The sequence below is a fragment of the Drosophila mojavensis genome, unplaced genomic scaffold (assembly GCF_018153725.1).
Source record: "Drosophila mojavensis isolate 15081-1352.22 unplaced genomic scaffold, ASM1815372v1 contig_36, whole genome shotgun sequence".
In the NCBI taxonomy this organism is placed as follows: Eukaryota; Metazoa; Arthropoda; class Insecta; order Diptera; family Drosophilidae; genus Drosophila; species Drosophila mojavensis.
The window spans coordinates 16,283,980-16,301,853 of NW_025318858.1; the positions used below are offsets into that span (position 1 = coordinate 16,283,980).

The window sequence follows — 17,874 nt, forward strand, 5'->3', positions numbered from 1 at the left end:
CTTTATTAAATTTTGTATTATAAGCCCTTGCAGCCAAGACGTATGAGATGAAAACTAATAACCGATACCGAAACAGAAACATTTATCGATTTACTGTTCCTTGCCGTGGTAGACTGCTCTGCACTCTTCTGTACTTTCGTGTCTCTTGTTGTCTAATTCCTTCTAGTGATAGTTTCATTTCCCTTTTCAAATATTTAGTACCGACTATTTTCTATATAATATATATAGTTTGAATCGAGTTGTCTTTTCCATTACGTAACCTTTTTCTCTAGATAATAATTTAGTTTAACAGACCGTCTGTCATAGGGTTTGCCAACATGAAAGCCAGCTGCAGTTGTTGCTGTTTTTATTGCTTGTGGTTTTTGTTGCCACTGTAACTTTCAATCATCGTCAATCATCGTTAGATGGGCAAAAAATGCGAATGAAAACAATCGCAAAACAAGTATAAACAAAAACAACGAGAAACAAAAAGTAGAAAAGCGAATCATTCACGGATTGTATTGCATTTCTAAGCAGGCCAGGGACACAAACAGGTCACAGCTGCTAACTTTGATTACTCGAAAGGGGGAAAAGAAAACAAAAAACAAAACAAAAAAGAAAATGAGAAAATACCATTTGATTGGCTTAGCCAAGAGAGCTGAGACGTCAAAGTACAAATGATTCTATAAGGATTTATTAAGTCAAATATAATATAACTAATATGCGATATTAATATGCCGATATCAATTTGGCACAGCTTTTATTGGCGTAACTTAGCAAACAATATTGCTTGGCATTCAGGCTGTTCTTTTTCAAGAAAACATTTTCTTCAAACTTAAAAAATATTTGTGTTTTTGTTTTTTATTTCATTTAATTTAATTTTTTTTTTAGATATTGTCTAGCCGAAGTTGATTGGTTAACAGAATTTCTACTTATTTTCGCGCATACCCAAAATATTGGCCATGAAATACTGAGCGACCGAGCTTGGAGATATTTCGGTAAACATATGCGAATGGGGCTCAAAGTGAATTATGCTATATAATTTGTCGGCAGGCAGGTGCTGCTCATTAATCTTGTGCTTGCTTTAGAGCTGTTTCTCTCGGCGCTTCTCATCCCCCGCTTAGTTTAGCACACTCTAGGGGCACACCCACACAAACACACACACACTCGTACACATAGGCACTCGCTTATGCACAAGCATTTTACGTAGATAAGCTTCTCACTTTTCGTTTTAGCTTTCTTTTTTCTTGCTTGTCCTACCTGCCTGGCGGTTTTATGCCTAATGGATTTGCGCTTTGATGTGCAAACGGTTTAGACCGTATTACGTCTACGTGTATGTGTGAGTGTGCGTGCGCGTGAGTGGGGTTGGGTGACGTTGCGTTTGTGTGCGTGTGTATTTAAGTGTCGACATTAGAGACCATCACTTGCAGTCCTCAGTGCTATTTTTTTCCTTATCATTCTCTCTCACTCACTCACTCGATCTCTCTGTCTTTCTCTCTGGTCTAGCTATGCGGCGCACATAAATTTGTTTCGGAATGGCCATATGAGGGCTATGTGGCCATAATTTTAAGCCTCAGCTGATACGTTGTTAATAGCCAAATGGTGGCTGCTGCGTTTGCTTTTAAAATTAACAAGAAATAGGGGCTATAGATATGCACAAAGATTAGATACCCTTTAAATGCATAAATTAAAACATAGATTTAATCACTTTGTTTCAGAGTTTCGAGGACAAAATTGGGTGAAAATGTTCTTGTGTTGTAAGATTTTTCCTGTATAATTTCAAAGTATTAGTTGCAAATTTTTATTAGATTCTTAGCTTCTAGCTCTACAATAATCTTCCTCGTTTACTCATGGCATTCTTTCAATTTGAAGACATATCTATCTTGCGGTATATATTTAGTTCATTACTTTTATTATTTTACTATGCTTACTATCAATTATATTTGTTTCCACGAGGTTCTAAATAATGTTGCTTCTAATTATGCAAATTATTAGCTCCGTTTGCATTTACTTTTAACTGTACGATACAAATTTACCATTGAGTTTACCATCAGCTATACCATCACCATATGAGTCTTACCTTTGGCATACAATTTTAAAATAATATTACCATTAAGATTATTAGCATTCATTAGCATTTAAATAATAATTTTACCTTCAACATAGACTTTAAAATTTATTTAATTACCCTTGGGAACTAATTTAACATTACCATTATTTTCCAGATTATCATTAGTATTCACGATAAACTTGCCATTAAACTTACCATTTAGTTAACCCTTAACCATACTTTCCTGCTATCCTTATTACATTGAAATTAATTTATCCTTTAGTATTCAACATTCCTGAGTTTGCCAATAAAATGAAGTAGATGATAAACTTAAGGGATAAATGACATAGCTGATAGTAAAGTTAATTGCAGCGTTCATCGTAAGTTCAAATTAATACTCACAATGAACTTTAGGATTAATATTACTATTAAGTTTGGTAATAAAACTCAATAATTCAGCTAACAATTAAATTGATAATCAATTGTGTCTTCACCTTCAATTTAATATTTAATCTTCATCTAGAGATTACTATTCAACTTAATCCTACATTTCGCTATATTTCAACTTCAATTTTAGATCTTGATTTGGACAACCCATAACATTATGAATATATATTAAAAACGCATACATATTGTGCCAGGAGGGTATAAACACGTTCTTGTTTAGCCATTGCCTTCATGCGCTGGAAAAAAAGAGAACCATGTATGGAATTACTTTATTCCCTCGTGAAAAAATTACCATATGTATGGGTGTACGTGTATTAAATTTGTGTGTGTGTGTGTGCGTATGTGTGTGTGTTGGGTAGACTGTTGATGAAATTTCGCTGTCATCCTTGACATTGCATGTACATATATTCAATGAAATTGTATTTTTTATTTTTAAAATTGGAAATTTTTTGTTTGTTGCACATACACCACAAATTTTTGTTTGTTTTTGTTTTTGTAATTTGTTTAAATGTAAATTGTGTTACTGTTAACATTTAAAAATTTGCTCAAATTGTTGGGCTCTTTTCTAAACATTTTATATATACATATATATAGCTGTATACACATATATGTATCTATTCATATTTTTTATTACATTTTCTTTTTTTTATTGGCATTTTCTGTTATGGAAATACAGTTTCATCTTATCCTTGTGCAATCAATTAATGCAAATTTTTGTGTTTAAATAGTCGATTTTTTTTTAAATATATATTACAAACAGTTTTTAATTTAAATTTAGTTATTTATTCACCTGGACAGAGCAGGTGTCATTTTTTTCTTTAATATTCGTAATTATAGAAATCGTTGAACTGTATTTCCGCTTGCCGGAATTCGCATAGTTTGTCCATGTTTTAGATTTAATCAAATTAAATTTTTGCTATGCAATAACGTAATTAATTTCTTTTTAGGCTTTTTTATCATAACTTTAAATACAATGTACATTAACAAAATTTTAATTAAATCTGTTGAATTATGTATATTTTTTTTTATAATTAATTTCAATTCTGTAATATGTGAACTTCAGGAAATTTGTTTAAATTTGCTTAAATTAGCAAATTGCTTTTGGTTATATAGAACAAACTATCACTGCGGGTGTTGAGTAGCTAATATAAACAATATATTGAAACATCAGTATAAACTATTCAAACCACTTAATAATAATAAAAAAAAAACCAATTATTTGTATTATAGTACGAATAATTTTTTTTTAAATTTCTTTTTGTTTTTAAAATGGATTTCTTTCAATGTAGTAGTAGGTAATTATTAAAATTTACTTTATTTACTGTAAACGAGATGTTTGAGCCTGTCTAATCATTTATTTACTTAGCTACTTACTATATTTCCTATGATGCATCATTTGAATTAAGTTTACATTTAACTAATTTTCCTCTGCTCTATTTACTATTTTTTTTTTTTTTTTAGGTGTTTTGTTTTTACTCCATATCAAATGTGTTTGAAAATCCTTGAATTTTCATTTAATTTTCAATTTCACATCAAAAAACTATAAGTATTGGACCAAAAATTACGTTTGAACCTCAGATAAGTTTGAATGGACATGCGCTATATAAGTTCTGTTCTGTTCTTGATACCTTGCCCTAAAAACTAAACGATTATTTACAAAAACTTTCATTTTCTTTTGACACTTTCGATTTTACATTTAGATAAACCACATAAATTGAGTAAAATATTAAATGGTCAAAAACTGTTGACCAAAGATATATGTTTTTCTGTTACATATATATATAGTATATACATCTATATGTTTGTATAGGATCTGCAGCCATGTCGTTGTCTGCACAAAAGCAAAGAAATGCAAATGGAATAAAAAAGTGGCATCAAATTAAGTTTGGCGCCATTATACTTTTAGCCATGGTCGCCATTGTGTCGACATTATTATTTATACCCTCTAAAGACTCATGGCAGTCAAGGAGAGTATGTGTGAAACCAATTAGAAATGTTGCTTACCTTTTCTAAAAAAAAAAAAGACTAAAAAAGTAAATATGAAATCTGAATTCAACGATAATGAGAAGAATAATAAAAATCAGAATAAATATTTAATAATGACCATTATAATTAATAATTATAATGAATATTAAAGATATACTCAAAATGGTAATAAGGGAATATAAGGCGTATTTATGATTTAAGAATGTGATCTAAAATGAAAATAAATTGCTGCACTAAAAATATACTTAAGTAATTTGTAAATCCTTAAGTATCCATCGCTTATACCCCATTGCCGAACCATTTCTAGGGTATTATCAAGCTGAGCATTCCAGTGCAATCTTAGCAGCTATAATTTTTCAGTTCATTGAAATAGTCTGACAAACATTCCGTTTGATGGTTTTTATTTGAACTTTAGAGATGAAGAGAGGGAAATAGATTGAAATAGATGAAGCTTACTCGGGTGTTAAAATTTATAGTTGCATGTTTACAGGCAGCCAAGATTTATATGATAAACACCTTGGCAAGTGTCAGCCACAGACAGACAGACAAACAGACAGACAAACAGACATACAGACCTCACTGGAGAGCAACTTAAGCAATAGAGCGGAAGCGGAATAGCAATAACAACTCACACCGCTTGACCCGTACAACTCCCCACTGAATTGCCCCACCCATGTAGACATGTAAGTGGACACGTTTATTTGGATGATATGTTTGCCTTTGTGCACTGTCTGGCATCGTGTTTGTCTTGGCATGAAAATAGTCAGCCGGGTCCAGTTCAGTTCTGTTCAGTTCAGTATCGCCACGCCCCGCCCTCCTCCGCCCTGCCGGATGCAGGCATACATATATCTCTGTCAATGACAGTTGTCAACATGACAGTTATAGGGACAACACAAATGTAACGGAAGTTCGCTCGCTCCATGCTCGAGACATGCTTAGCTCTGGAACAACAAGTCTGGGGCGTGTCTTGAGAAAAACTTTGATTTACAACAGAGTGATTCGGGCAGCAAAGAGCATTTCTTATTGCGAATATTCTCAGAAATTACTGGTAAGATTTTAGTTTATTATCACAAAAAATAAATTACAATTTAAAAAAATTTAAAAAACCCTTAAAATTTAAGATTAAAAAAAGCAAATAAATAATAAAATGAAAATTCTTAAACTTAAAATTTAAGATTGAAAAAAAAAAATAAAAATAAAAATACAACAAAATAATCAAATAAAATATTTATTAATAAAATTAATCAATGAAGTTGCTTAGGCAGTCTTAATGGCCAATTTACAGGGTATAACCTAATTGCATGGCTTACATTGTTTGCTCTCAATTCGATGCATGGCCGTAGCAAACTCGAATACAAACAATATATAGATGTACATACCTCGACTAGCAGGGAAATTCCCACTTGATGGCCAATAATCAATGCTTGGGGCCAACGTAAATGCCGCCAGAGCTGTCGCCGCTGTCCTCAGCCGTGGCGCTCTCCTCCTCCGGCTGGGCCTGCCGATTGCCGCAGGAGACGCCATTGTTGTTGCTGGTCTCGTACGTATCGCTGTCATCCACCAGGCAGCACTCGGCGCAGTCATCTGTCGATGAGTTGATCTCATCGCTCAGATCGTCCAGCAGCGTCACCTTGGGCGCCATGCTCTGGCCATGTGCGTCGGCACATGTTGGGGCCGAGGCGCCTGCCACGGAGATCTTGATGTTGCAGTTGTTCGACGTGGAGGACGACTCCAGCTGCTGATAGTGCTGCGGTATGGGCTGCTGTATGGGCGCATGCGTATATGTGTGTGTGGCCCGGTAGCTGAGATTCGGTGTGCGCTGACCCATGCTGGCCATGCCCGGCGGCATTTGAGTGTGCGTCATGCTGATGGTGGGCGGCACACTCAGCGCGGTGCCCACTTTGGGGCTGTGGCCGTGGCTGCCATACAGCTGTTGCGTATCGGAGGCCAAATTGTGGGCGGTCAGCTGTAGAGGATGCTGATCCTTGCGTTCTGTAAACGAGCACCAAAAAGGGGGCAGAGTAAATGGGAGGCACTCAGACAGTGTCACTGTGGGAAACGGAAGTGTAAGCGCATGTCAACGCATTGTGCTATCAGCCGGGCACATTGTGTGCTTGCTTCATGCCAATATTGAACCAAATCTGTTATCAGTGCAAACTTTTGCACAGCAGCAGCTGCAGTTGCAGTTGCAGCTCGTGTAAACAATGGCCTAGGTCAACAATGTGGCCCCGACAGCTAACACAATTATCTATCGGAAAGCTATGCGGCCTCTAGTCTAATAATCGACTCACCCAGGGGTACGGCAGGTTTCGGCTGGAGCGGCAGCATGAAGTCGTGTCCGGTTGTTGCCGCCCTCGGCTGCAGGCTCTGCACGGCGGGCACACTTAAGTAGTCCGCTAAAATGCGAAAAGCAGTTGAACGTGTTTTTTTTAATGTGCTCCAGCCCAAATGTAAACAATGTTAACCAAAAGTTTAACTAACAATGGTAAAATAAAATAAAAAATCAAATACAAATAAAGCAAGAGAAATTGCAAACAATCAGAAATCCTTCGTGGCCATGCGAAAACTTTAAGAAAGCACGCAGGAAATTTTCCAACTTTTTTTTGCTACAGTTTCTTGTAAAATATTTTGACAAAAGTTTCAGAAAAAAAGAAAGTTTTTTAAGGAAATCTTTAAAAAGTTATAAAGTTAAATTCTGCTTTCTGTGACAACAAAAATAAAAATAAAGTTTGAGCTATTGAAAATGTGCATAATTTCTGGTGATAAATTATAATACAAGTATTTCACACATTAAAGATAGATGAACTGCTATATAAATGACAAATATTATATTATTACATTACAGTAAATATATTTATTATGTAAGCAACATGATTTCATTTTATTTAGCCAAACTTTAAGCAATGATATAAGCAAGCGACTTGGTTTAATCATGCCAACAGTATATTATTTAATTTAATCATACAGAAGACAAGTATAAATACTACTATTTACTACTATTTCTACTACTATTTTATTTTTATGTTTTAGACATGCAAAAGTTGATTCCCATATATCATATCATATTTCTTGGATAACTTTCAAGGTTCGTAAATGGCATATGCAGCTAAGTTGGGATTTATTTATTTGATTCATTTATTTATTTAATTTCTGGATTTCAGCATATCATCTCCAAAGCCTTCTTTACATTTAGCAGTTTCAGCTCCCCTTGCCTCGCATACATGGTCACACTCTCACTCTCTCCTAGGCTCTCCCTCACTATCTCTTTTATCAATTTTAGCTATTTATGTCTTTTATCTATCTTCAATTAATTTATCTCGCTGAGTCTTAAGAATACAACTTTTTTTTTTTTTTTTGTATACATATTTTACTTCAGAAATTATTTATTTATTTGAGCCACTATTTATTTGTTAATATTTTTATTTTATTTTATTCACATAATTGTTGCTGCCATTCAAACAGAATCTCATTTGTATTTTCAGCTTAGCGTGTTTCATTTCCCTTTTTAGCCATACCATTTAAATACGTGCCCATTATATATCCCATTACCGACAAAATTTTCTTTTCAATTTGGCGCAGTTTCGCCATTTTCCGACGCCGGCTCTTAGCGGCTTTTTGCTAGCCATTAACAATGCAGACGTTGGAAAACATGCGCTCAGTCGAGGCGCGCAAAGCTCGTCCAGCAGAAGAAGTGTGTGAAAATATTTTTACTTTTGCCCTTTTTTTCTCTCTCGCATTTTCATCCACGGAGCACAACAATTTTAAGAAGTGAACAAAATTAATCGATAGGTCGACTGCTTAAGTACAAAAGAAAGCAATGAGGGAATATAGGAAGACATTTTTGAAGAAAACTTTACAGTTACGTATACACCCGAGCCAACATAGTACTTAAAATAAGGACTTTATCCTCTGTTAGGGTATACAAATTAATTTACGGTACAGCTGCCCAGGCAACACGCACCAAATGGAGCAGCCGCCACGTCCAGCAAATGGGCGTAAAAATAAATAGGGGCATGAAATGTGGGCACTTCCACCAGTACCAAGAGCCCCCGAGCTCCCCCTCCCTTGCCAGCATCCGCATCGTCACTTCGCTCCGAGGTGTTTTCAATGTTGGCTGACGAAATTGCATTTAATTTTGCAGGCCTGCACCACTGTGCTGTGCACACATAAATTGCTGCAACGTCCAACCATTTGCGTGGTGTGCTGCCCATTTTAATGACCACTAGAAGTCGACACAGAGAGCAACCTTGCCACACTTTCACGCCCACCAACCGACCATGCCTGCTAATGATTTACTTGCTATTTTTATGCTCTTTGTAGCATGTAGCTGGCCCAAAGGGGTCAGAACTCGCAGCGGACTGTGTCTAACTCTGGTAGTCACCTAAGTGAATGCCCCAACGAAAGCAAGAAAGAAAGAAAAAACACAACTAACTTGTGCCAAATACTTTTGACTGCAACACGTACTACGACATTTTCCGGTCCAAAGAGAAATCCAATTTTTCACAGCATTCGCAACAGGACTTAACACTTGGCCAGGAAGTGCGCCAAAGAGCTAAGGAAGTGGGCGTGGCATTTAGGCTTGAAGCTGTTTAAATATTACAATTAAATTAGGCGTAAGTTTTAGTTGAAATTTCAAATTGATTTTTGTCAGATATAATTGTCAGAAATTGGGCAATTAGCTTATTCAATTTATATATAAATTAATGATATTTATAGGTACTATGTGTACACATATGTATGTACATATGTATATGTACATATGCCATATTATTCTATAATATTATTCGTAAAGGTTTTTACTCATTTACGGTCTAAAAGCAATTGAATCTGTTTTAATAAAGTCTTCAGAAAGTAGTCTGCATATTGCAAAAATATTTTTGATTTCTGCTTATATATACATATATATACATTTTTAAATGCAATCAGAATTTGATACATTGTATAGCCCATATATTGCCCCAGAAAAACGCTCTATAAATACAATATTATTTGCCGCCAGTCAGTTCATTCATAATTTGATTAACCTCCCCATAATAAACTGAGGAGCTAAGGGGCGGGCATTTTTATCTACCCTTGCGCCACTCGTCAAGTTAATCAGAGACAGCGTGAAATGGCTTGAGGGTCCAGTCGGGCAGCTAGAGAAGTTTTGGAAGGCACTTTGCGCTTGACTTGCGCTGCAGTCCTTAAGTCCTTTAATTAAAATGCACATCGAGCGAGCTGTGTGAAGCTGAAATTTTTGGACACGTTTTTACATTGGATGGACGTAAAAAATTTTGCTGCTCCCTTTATTATTTTTTCTCCTTTTTTTATTTTGTGCAGTTTTGGGCAAATTTTCCACAGCTTTACCGAACGAAGCAAATGGAAAAAGTTTTTCAATTTGTTTGACGGTAAATGAACTTTTCTATGCTGCCAAGCCTTTGCCTCAGTCTGTCTATGTGTATGTGAGTGTGTGTGTAAAGACGAAGCTGGGCATTTGAATTATGGCATAAAAGAGGCATTCTGCTATCATAATAAAATTGTAATTAAAATTAAATATAAAATTGGGTAAACGGGTACTTCCAAAAGGGCTGTGTGCAGCCCGTGCAAATGCCGAAAATACGGGCCAAATACGGCAAACGCTTTCTAAAATGCTAACGGAACATCAAAAAATAAAAGAAAAGTTTTGTGCTTATTTTTATTGACTCCGAATGTTCAAGTGACAAAATTATAGCACTCAAATTTATAGCATGCGATAAATTTTAACAAGCCCCCCCTCAGGCATGGCCGGCTAATTGTGAGAGAGAGGGAGGGAGACAATGAGACAAAGATATAAAGAGAGAGCAGCTACAATGGGACGGGGCATCATAAAAGTTTTTGCAAAGCCATTAAAATGAAATTTCGTCGTGTCTTTACAGAGAGAAGGTAAAAAAAAAAAGAGAAAAGAGAAAAGACAACATGAACTGATCAAATATTTCAATTCCGTTGCAGGCATGCAGGCGCTTCAATAGGTGCGAGTGGGACAACCAGTGTGTGTGCGTGTGAGTGTGGAAGGAGAGTTGAAAGCAAAGACATGGGGACAAGACAACACTTACAACTGATGTACGAGGGGCCGGCAGCGGCAGCGGCAGCAGCAGCCGCAGCAGCGGCAGAGGCAGTGGCCGACAGCGGCAGCGACGTCGTCATAGTCGTTGTTGTTATTGTTGTTGTTGTTGCCGTTGCTGTGTAGCAGCCATTCAATGTCGTCGTCAGCGTCATCGACGGCGTCGTCAGCGGAGTCGGCGTCGGCGTCAGCGTCAGCGTCGTCTGTGAACAATGGCCATGACTCGCAGCTTGGCCGTGACTGTGGGCGTATGCCGGCGTATGGGCGTGGCAGTTGGCCGCGCAGCTCGCTGGCGGCGGTGCCCTGTGCAGATGCAGGCCAATGACATTCACGCCGTTCACATTGCCTAACATTTGCCGCGCACACATACAGACACAAGCGCAAGCACAACACACGCACACACACACACATACATACATTTGTAGTTACAGTTACGAGTTACAGTTACAATTTTACGAGTTACATTTACAATTACAGTTAAAGTTACGAGTTGCAGTTACATGACAGCACGCACACACACAGATACACACATATGAATATGTATATATATGTATGTAAGTTGGGAGGTGGGAAGGAAGCCAACGAACAATCAAACAAACAAATACACGGAAAACAACATCGAAAAGATTGTGAGGATATGCAAAATATTCAATATAGCGTATTAATACATACACACACACACAAATAAATCATAAAGCACACATACACACGCTCAAGGGGCCTGCTGAGATGTGTGATTGTGTTTGTGTGTGTTTGATTGAGTGTATTGCATTTGTACTTTGCGTACGTGTTTTGAGTGAAAAATTATTATTGCATTTAGCAAATAATAAAATAACCAGAGTGATTCTTTTAGTTAAATTTTAAGCCAAATTAAAGAATAATATTGTTTTTCGAAAAATAATAATTTTAATATGACTAACTCACAAAAGATGGAGTACGACATTTTACAAACTAAATAAAAATATATTCTCGAAAAATATAAATAAATTATTTATATTAATAAAGTACAAAAATATAATAAAATAAATTCAAGATAAACAATATAAAACTAAATAAAGAGGCATGAAAAAATACAATAAATAGTAATACAAAATCAGTATACTTTCCTATAAATAAATCAAAATTTTTATTAGAATCAAAAATAAAATCAAGATTATTTTTCAAAAATACCTACACATCTTAAATATACGTAAATAAATAAATAAAATTAAATGAATGACACAGAATATTTTCCATTTTTATGTATAATTTTTCAAATTTGTATGAATATTAAAAGTTATATGGAACTATATAAACTCAAATAATAATAATAATAAATAATACAAAGCAATACAGACCCAAAATGAGATAAAATAAGAAGAGAATAGAAAACTAAAAACCCTGGATAGAATTGCTTGTGACTTAACTTGAAGTTTGGCTAGATGCCAACAAAGCACTCAGGATTAATAATTGCCGAGTTAAGCCACATGCGCAGCTGCTTTTGAGTAATAGTTGGAGCATAGTTTGCATGCCCTGGCCATAAAAGACGCCCCGGGGAGGCGCCGACACACACACATACTTATGCCCAAAGTGGGGGCGATGCATTGAGCCATTAAAGGGTGAATAAATAATAAAAATAATTAAACAATAAATTGAATGAAATTTGTTTTGGTCGCTGGAGAGAGCTCAGCTGGCTGGCTGACGAACATATGTGTGTGTGTGGCATGTCTGATGTGTGTGTGTTTATGTGTATGTGTTTGTGAGTGTGCGTGTGCGTGTGTAGAGCAAATTAAGCTGAGCCTGTTCTGTTGTCTGTTTGTGTTTTGGTTGTAGCGAGTTATGGCCCAGTTGGCTTTTTGGCTAAACACACGAACGAGAAACCAAAAAATGCAACACAACAGCAACCAGCAAAATAAAACCAAGAAGAAGAAGAAGAACAAGAAAAACAACAGAAAATTATAAACAACTTTGAAGCAACAACTACAACAACAGTTGGGCATGTAAATGGGATAGGCAATCGCGCGAAAGAGCGAGAGAAAGAGAGAGAGGAGGAAGCGAGAGATAGAGAGAAAGTTTGTCTGGCACTTACCAATTTTGGCGCTACCAAACGCATCCTTAAACATGGGCGCGGGCGTTTGCAGCGTGGTATGTGCGCCAACCACACCCCCCACCGTCGGCGTCGTCTGCTTGATGGCGTTCGTGCGGCCGCGATGCGGCGCCGGCGGCTCACGTTTGCGACGCGGCTGCTCCACGGGCAAAACTCGGCGACGTTTCTTGGGCAACTTGGAACGGGCCTGTTGAGAGTATTTAAAATTATTAGCTACATTTATTATTCATCCCCTTTCGCTTCCTTTCACTCACCTGCGTGTGCGAATAGAACATGGAGAAGTTGCTAACGATAACAGGTACGGGTAGGGCTATGGTCAACACGCCAGCTAGGGCGCACAGTGCACCAACAAACATGCCCGGATAGGTCTTGGGCGCCACATCGCCATAGCCCACTGTGGTCATCGTGACGATAGCCCACCATAGGCCCAGTGGTATGCTCTTGAATTGATTATCTGGATTGTCCTGCAGGCCAAAGAAATTGAACAAAAAATAAGTAAAAAGTGAAATTGAAGCATCAAAACTTGTGTAATGTGGGTGTTGAAATACCCTGGCATCTATAATTATTAATTAATGTCAAAATGTCCTGGGTAGATAATATACTTAGTTAAGCAATAAAGCGGTTGTTCAACTGTTGACATACCTTAGCATTTCTATTTTATGAAAATATTCCGTATTTTCATATATGTTGAATATATACTTATTTGACAGAATGTATGTTAAAAGAAACACCCTGTTGATGCTTAAAATTGACATAAACTTTTTTTCATAGAGTATCTAAATTCCATCAACCAATTTGCAACACTCCAACTGTTGATATCTTTACTTAAATCAACAGTTGGAGTGTTGCAACTAACAAACCTTAGCTCATTAACATAATAAAACAGAATATTTGTTCTTTATTGATAATTATCTGTTAACATGATGTTAAAATTACATTATTTTCATTATTTTTGACAGGGTATTCAGTAGTCAATCTTATAAAATTGCTGTAGGGTGCTTGAGTGGTCAGTCAGCCCCAGTCAATCTGGTTAACAATCTAGGGACACAAAAGCCGCACAGCACATGCTCCAACATAATTGTGTAGTATACATTTGGGAGGCAGTAGAACAACAATAGAACACAACAATGGAAAAGAAATCTTTGAAATAGCTGAACAACAGGATAAATGCACTGAACTTTTCTGTTTTTATTAAAAATAAATACAACAAAAAATATGAATATGAAATATGAAAAATGAATATTGTAAATCATGAGCTGAGATGGAATTTCTTAAGCTTTTTCAATTAATTCCATACATTTCGCGGAATTTAAAAGATTCATAATAAAATGGCAAACAATAAAGAATATTTCAAGAGCTGCAGAAATATAGCTAGCCGAAATACTCTTACTCCTGATGGGTCATCCCACACATACATACACATATGTAGCTAATTTACATTTAGACACCAGCTCACCTGCAATTTTTCAGCATAATACGCCAGGCTGGCGAAGAAGACAATGCCCAGAACGAGAAAGAACACAAGCAGCGTCAATTCCTTGGCCGAGGCCTTGAATGTGTGTATGAGTATACGTAATCCGGGCGAGTGACGTGTCAGCTTGAAGAGACGCATAATGCGCACTATGGAGAAGGCCTCCAGCAGGCCCGTATATTCACCCATGCGTTGCATAACATCCGTATAAAAGCTGAGCGTGGCCGTGAAATCAATTATGTTCACCGGTGACTTGATGAACTGCCACAGATTGGGTGAGACCTGTGAAAGAAGTTAGAGAATATGATAAAGATATATATATAGTGTATATATACTGCGCTTTTTAATGATAACCTTCTAAATTAATTCGGGCAAAATCCTACAATTTTATCTCTAAATCTCTTTAATTTTTCTTAAATTAACTTACAATGAGCCTAATGACCACCTCGATGAAGAACCAGACATTGCAAACCAGCTCCACGTAGAAGAACGCCTTATGTGGCTGGCCATAGGTCTCGACCCAGCCATGTTGTTGTCCCCCATCGTTACCCAGAAGCTTTTGTTCGAAAAACTCATTGAAGGTCGTATTGAGATCACGTTTCAGACGCTGTCGCCCCTTCATGCTGGCTATGGGCGTGGCTTGGGCAGCGCTCAGATTGCCGCTGCTGTAGCTCGTATAGTTCGTAACACGAAATGTGGGACCGATACTGCCGCTAGGTGGCGTTATACTATGCTGATGGTATTGATGTTGCTGATGCTGCTGCTGATGCAGCTGCGACTGTTGCTGAGGTATGGGCGATGCAAGCGGATCGTGGCCAGCGGAGCCGCTGTAGCTGGTGGGCAGGTCCACGCGAAAACCAGGATGGGTTTTCAGGCAGAATGATATCACAGAAACAAATATAAAGAATACCGACATGCCAGCAACAAACTGAAAAGCGAATGCGAATTATATTTATAAATGAAACAGTCAATATATGTATATAATCAGTTAATATACCTTAGCGCCCGTTGAGCTAGAGGGCTCATCGAACATGGCCCAGATCTTGGGCTTGAGACGTTGCCAGCAGTTAAGCTCGCCGTTGCTTAAAGCCTCCTCGAAGCCAAATAGACGCGCTATTTGCTCTTCCGTGGGTTTCTCATTTTCAATATCTAGTTTATCTAATATAGCTAAGGTGTTCTGCAAGGGCAAGCAAAATAGATATTCTCATAATTTTCAGTAAGTTTTGGATTTTAGGTATTGTTACTCACTTGCGTATCGCGATGTATGCTATAAGTTGACCAGCAGCATGGCTCTACCTGATTCGAATCGAGGCCCCAGAACTCAAGTTCCTCCTCAAATAGCGGACCGCACACGTCTGTGGGATAATGCAGTTTGCCAGTTCTGAAATAAAATAATTAAATATATATAATATTTTATATATATATTAATTTTTATATATACATATGTGAAAAAAAGCTTCATTTTAAAACATATTGTGTAAAATATTATTATATTTTTAAAAGTGCTGTACAGCTATTATATTTACTTTGAAATATATAAAGTCAACAACAGTAATACAAAATTAATTTTCTTTCCTTATAATAACTGTTCAATCAAAGTTTATTTATCCAATAATTATTTTAATCTTATCTATAATGATGGATATAGTAGTAGGAAAATGATCATCGATATAACAGAGATTATTATTATAATTCAATATTATAATTCTATTTTATATTGTATACATAATGATGTTAGCAAAATAATCATTAGTCGAACAGAGATCATTATTGTATTACATTAGAATTTAAAATGGTTTTTAACAATTATTTATTTCTTAGCAATTTATATTTGATATATTCTATATATTTATAATAATTTATAAATTTGTTTATATAGTTGTAACAAAAATTTAATATAAATAATAATTAATGTTGCCTAGATTTATTTATTAAATATATTTCATGCTCTTAGTTATTTAAATATTTATCTCACATAAAAAAGAGAAGACGAAGAGGAAGAGTAGCAATGCACTGCACGACTGCTCACGAGGAGTTAAGGAATACGACTAGAAATCCGCTGCAGGTGTGTCGCTTTTATATACGGAACGAGACTCCCACCCAAAATCGAGTTGCTACTCTTGAGTATTCTCTTTTTGGGTAAGTTTATATTCTCGTTCATTGGTGCTGGAGTGTACGAGTAGTGATGGAATGTATATAGCAATTTCAATTCGGAGCCCCAACAAAAAATTGTATTAAATATTACATGAATAAATAATATATTTTAATAATATATTATATAAGTAGATACAAATAATTTTATATTTTTATACCATTTTAAAAATTACAGAAACCACAGAGAAGATATACTTATAGTGCTTGACTAGGAAAGGCTTCAAGGAGCAGACGAACAGGTCAATTCAGGTCGGGCATGTATACAATGCTCAGAGATTTGTCAATACATTCTCAATATAATTTCTCAATGGATTTATACAAATTCAAATACAAATTATACATATTAAAAACTTTTTAATTTAAGTTGATCTGCAAATCAACCAAAATAAATATTTGTTAACAATATATTAGAATTTCTCCAGCAATGCACATGCATATCGGGCATATTCATTGTTAAGATACACCTCATTCTCATCCACATTCTCAGCAGCACCGCCTGTGTCCATTGTTTTGCTATGACCTGTGCAGGTGCAAACGAGAAAAAAAAACTGAAATGCGGCTTGTTTTTCATGTGGTGCAAATTGCTGCAAATGGTTGCACGTGCGTGAGGCATGTTGCCTGATGAGGCAGAGGCGGATGCGGATGCGGAGGCGGAGGCTGCAAGGCTTTGCGCTTTCTGTTCTTTTTTTTTTTTTTTTTTTTTTGGCTAACCAAGGACATGGACTTGTCCGCAGCAACTGGCCAAGTTGTAATACCATATCAGCTGCTGGACAGCCGTTGTCTCTTTGTGGCAGGGCCGTGTGTGGCAGCGGCCACTATGCGAAATAAAAGTAATCGCATCTCTCGACATATATATTTTTCCTTTCATATATGTTTTTTTTTTACTTCCTGGCTGGGTGATGGCCATATGCGGCATATGCATCCTGAGCTGGTTCCTTTTTGTGCATATTTTATGCAACTTTTCTTTGGCAGCTTTTGTTGCGCTGCTTTTTCGCGTGTGCCAGCTCCCAAATCATTTCGTGCCACGAATGTTGAATGCCCCAAAAACAGAAATAAAAACCCATAAAATGGGTGAAAAAAAAGAAACGAAATTAAGCTAAGACCCGAGCTATGAGTCCAACAGAAAAAAAAAAAAATAAATAAAAAAAAAAAACGAACGCTCAAGGCCATTATGAATGCAAGTGGACATGTGAATTGCGGCTTTTATTATGCGCGATGTGTCACGCCCACTTTACATACATACATTCACAAGCGCAGCGTGCCCAATCCTTTTGATCTGTCCAACTGCAGTGCACCTTTTTTTAATTAAATTGATAGCGCAATTAAGAGGACATTTCGATAGTCTTGAAGGGTATTTATATTGCGATATTATTTATGGCAGCGAATATAGACTTTGGGATTAAATGACAGAAAGCAAATGTGGAATGAATATTGTAGTACAAAATGAATTCACTTGGCAGTTTAGAAGAACGGGGATGTATCGCATGGAAAGGCAGCTACGAAAGTCTGGTAGGCATTTTATGTAAAACGTAAAATAATAAATTTTAATTAAATAATTTATTGGTTTATTAACTTATTGTGTCTCGCGTGATACTGATAATCGATAAAAAATTATAATAATC

General features: G+C 36.4%; 1 protein-coding gene across 3 annotated transcripts in view; it reads right to left on the reverse strand.

Annotated features, from left to right (window-relative positions):
- Positions 1-2,511: 2,511 nt before the first annotated feature.
- LOC6576986 (potassium voltage-gated channel protein Shaw) overlaps positions 2,512-17,874 on the reverse strand; it is a 57,416-nt gene continuing 42,053 nt past the window's right edge. Inside the window, exons 4-13 of one of the 3 annotated variants that reach the window (XM_032728701.2) lie at positions 15,347-15,479; positions 15,096-15,275; positions 14,526-15,026; positions 14,084-14,380; positions 12,882-13,091; positions 12,610-12,814; positions 10,534-10,887; positions 6,754-6,858; positions 5,842-6,454; positions 2,512-2,712 (exon numbers count right to left, since the gene is read on the reverse strand). In XM_032728701.2, the coding sequence (XP_032584592.1) occupies positions 5,880-6,454; positions 6,754-6,858; positions 10,534-10,887; positions 12,610-12,814; positions 12,882-13,091; positions 14,084-14,380; positions 14,526-15,026; positions 15,096-15,275; positions 15,347-15,479 (2,560 nt within the window). In that variant the 3' untranslated portion in view covers positions 2,512-2,712; positions 5,842-5,879. Of the gene's footprint in view, positions 2,713-5,669; positions 6,455-6,753; positions 6,859-10,533; positions 10,888-12,244; positions 12,381-12,609; positions 12,815-12,881; positions 13,092-14,083; positions 14,381-14,525; positions 15,027-15,095; positions 15,276-15,346; positions 15,480-17,874 lie in introns of those variants that run through there. The other 2 variants (XM_032728703.2, XM_002002926.4) reach the window with 2 other exon arrangements.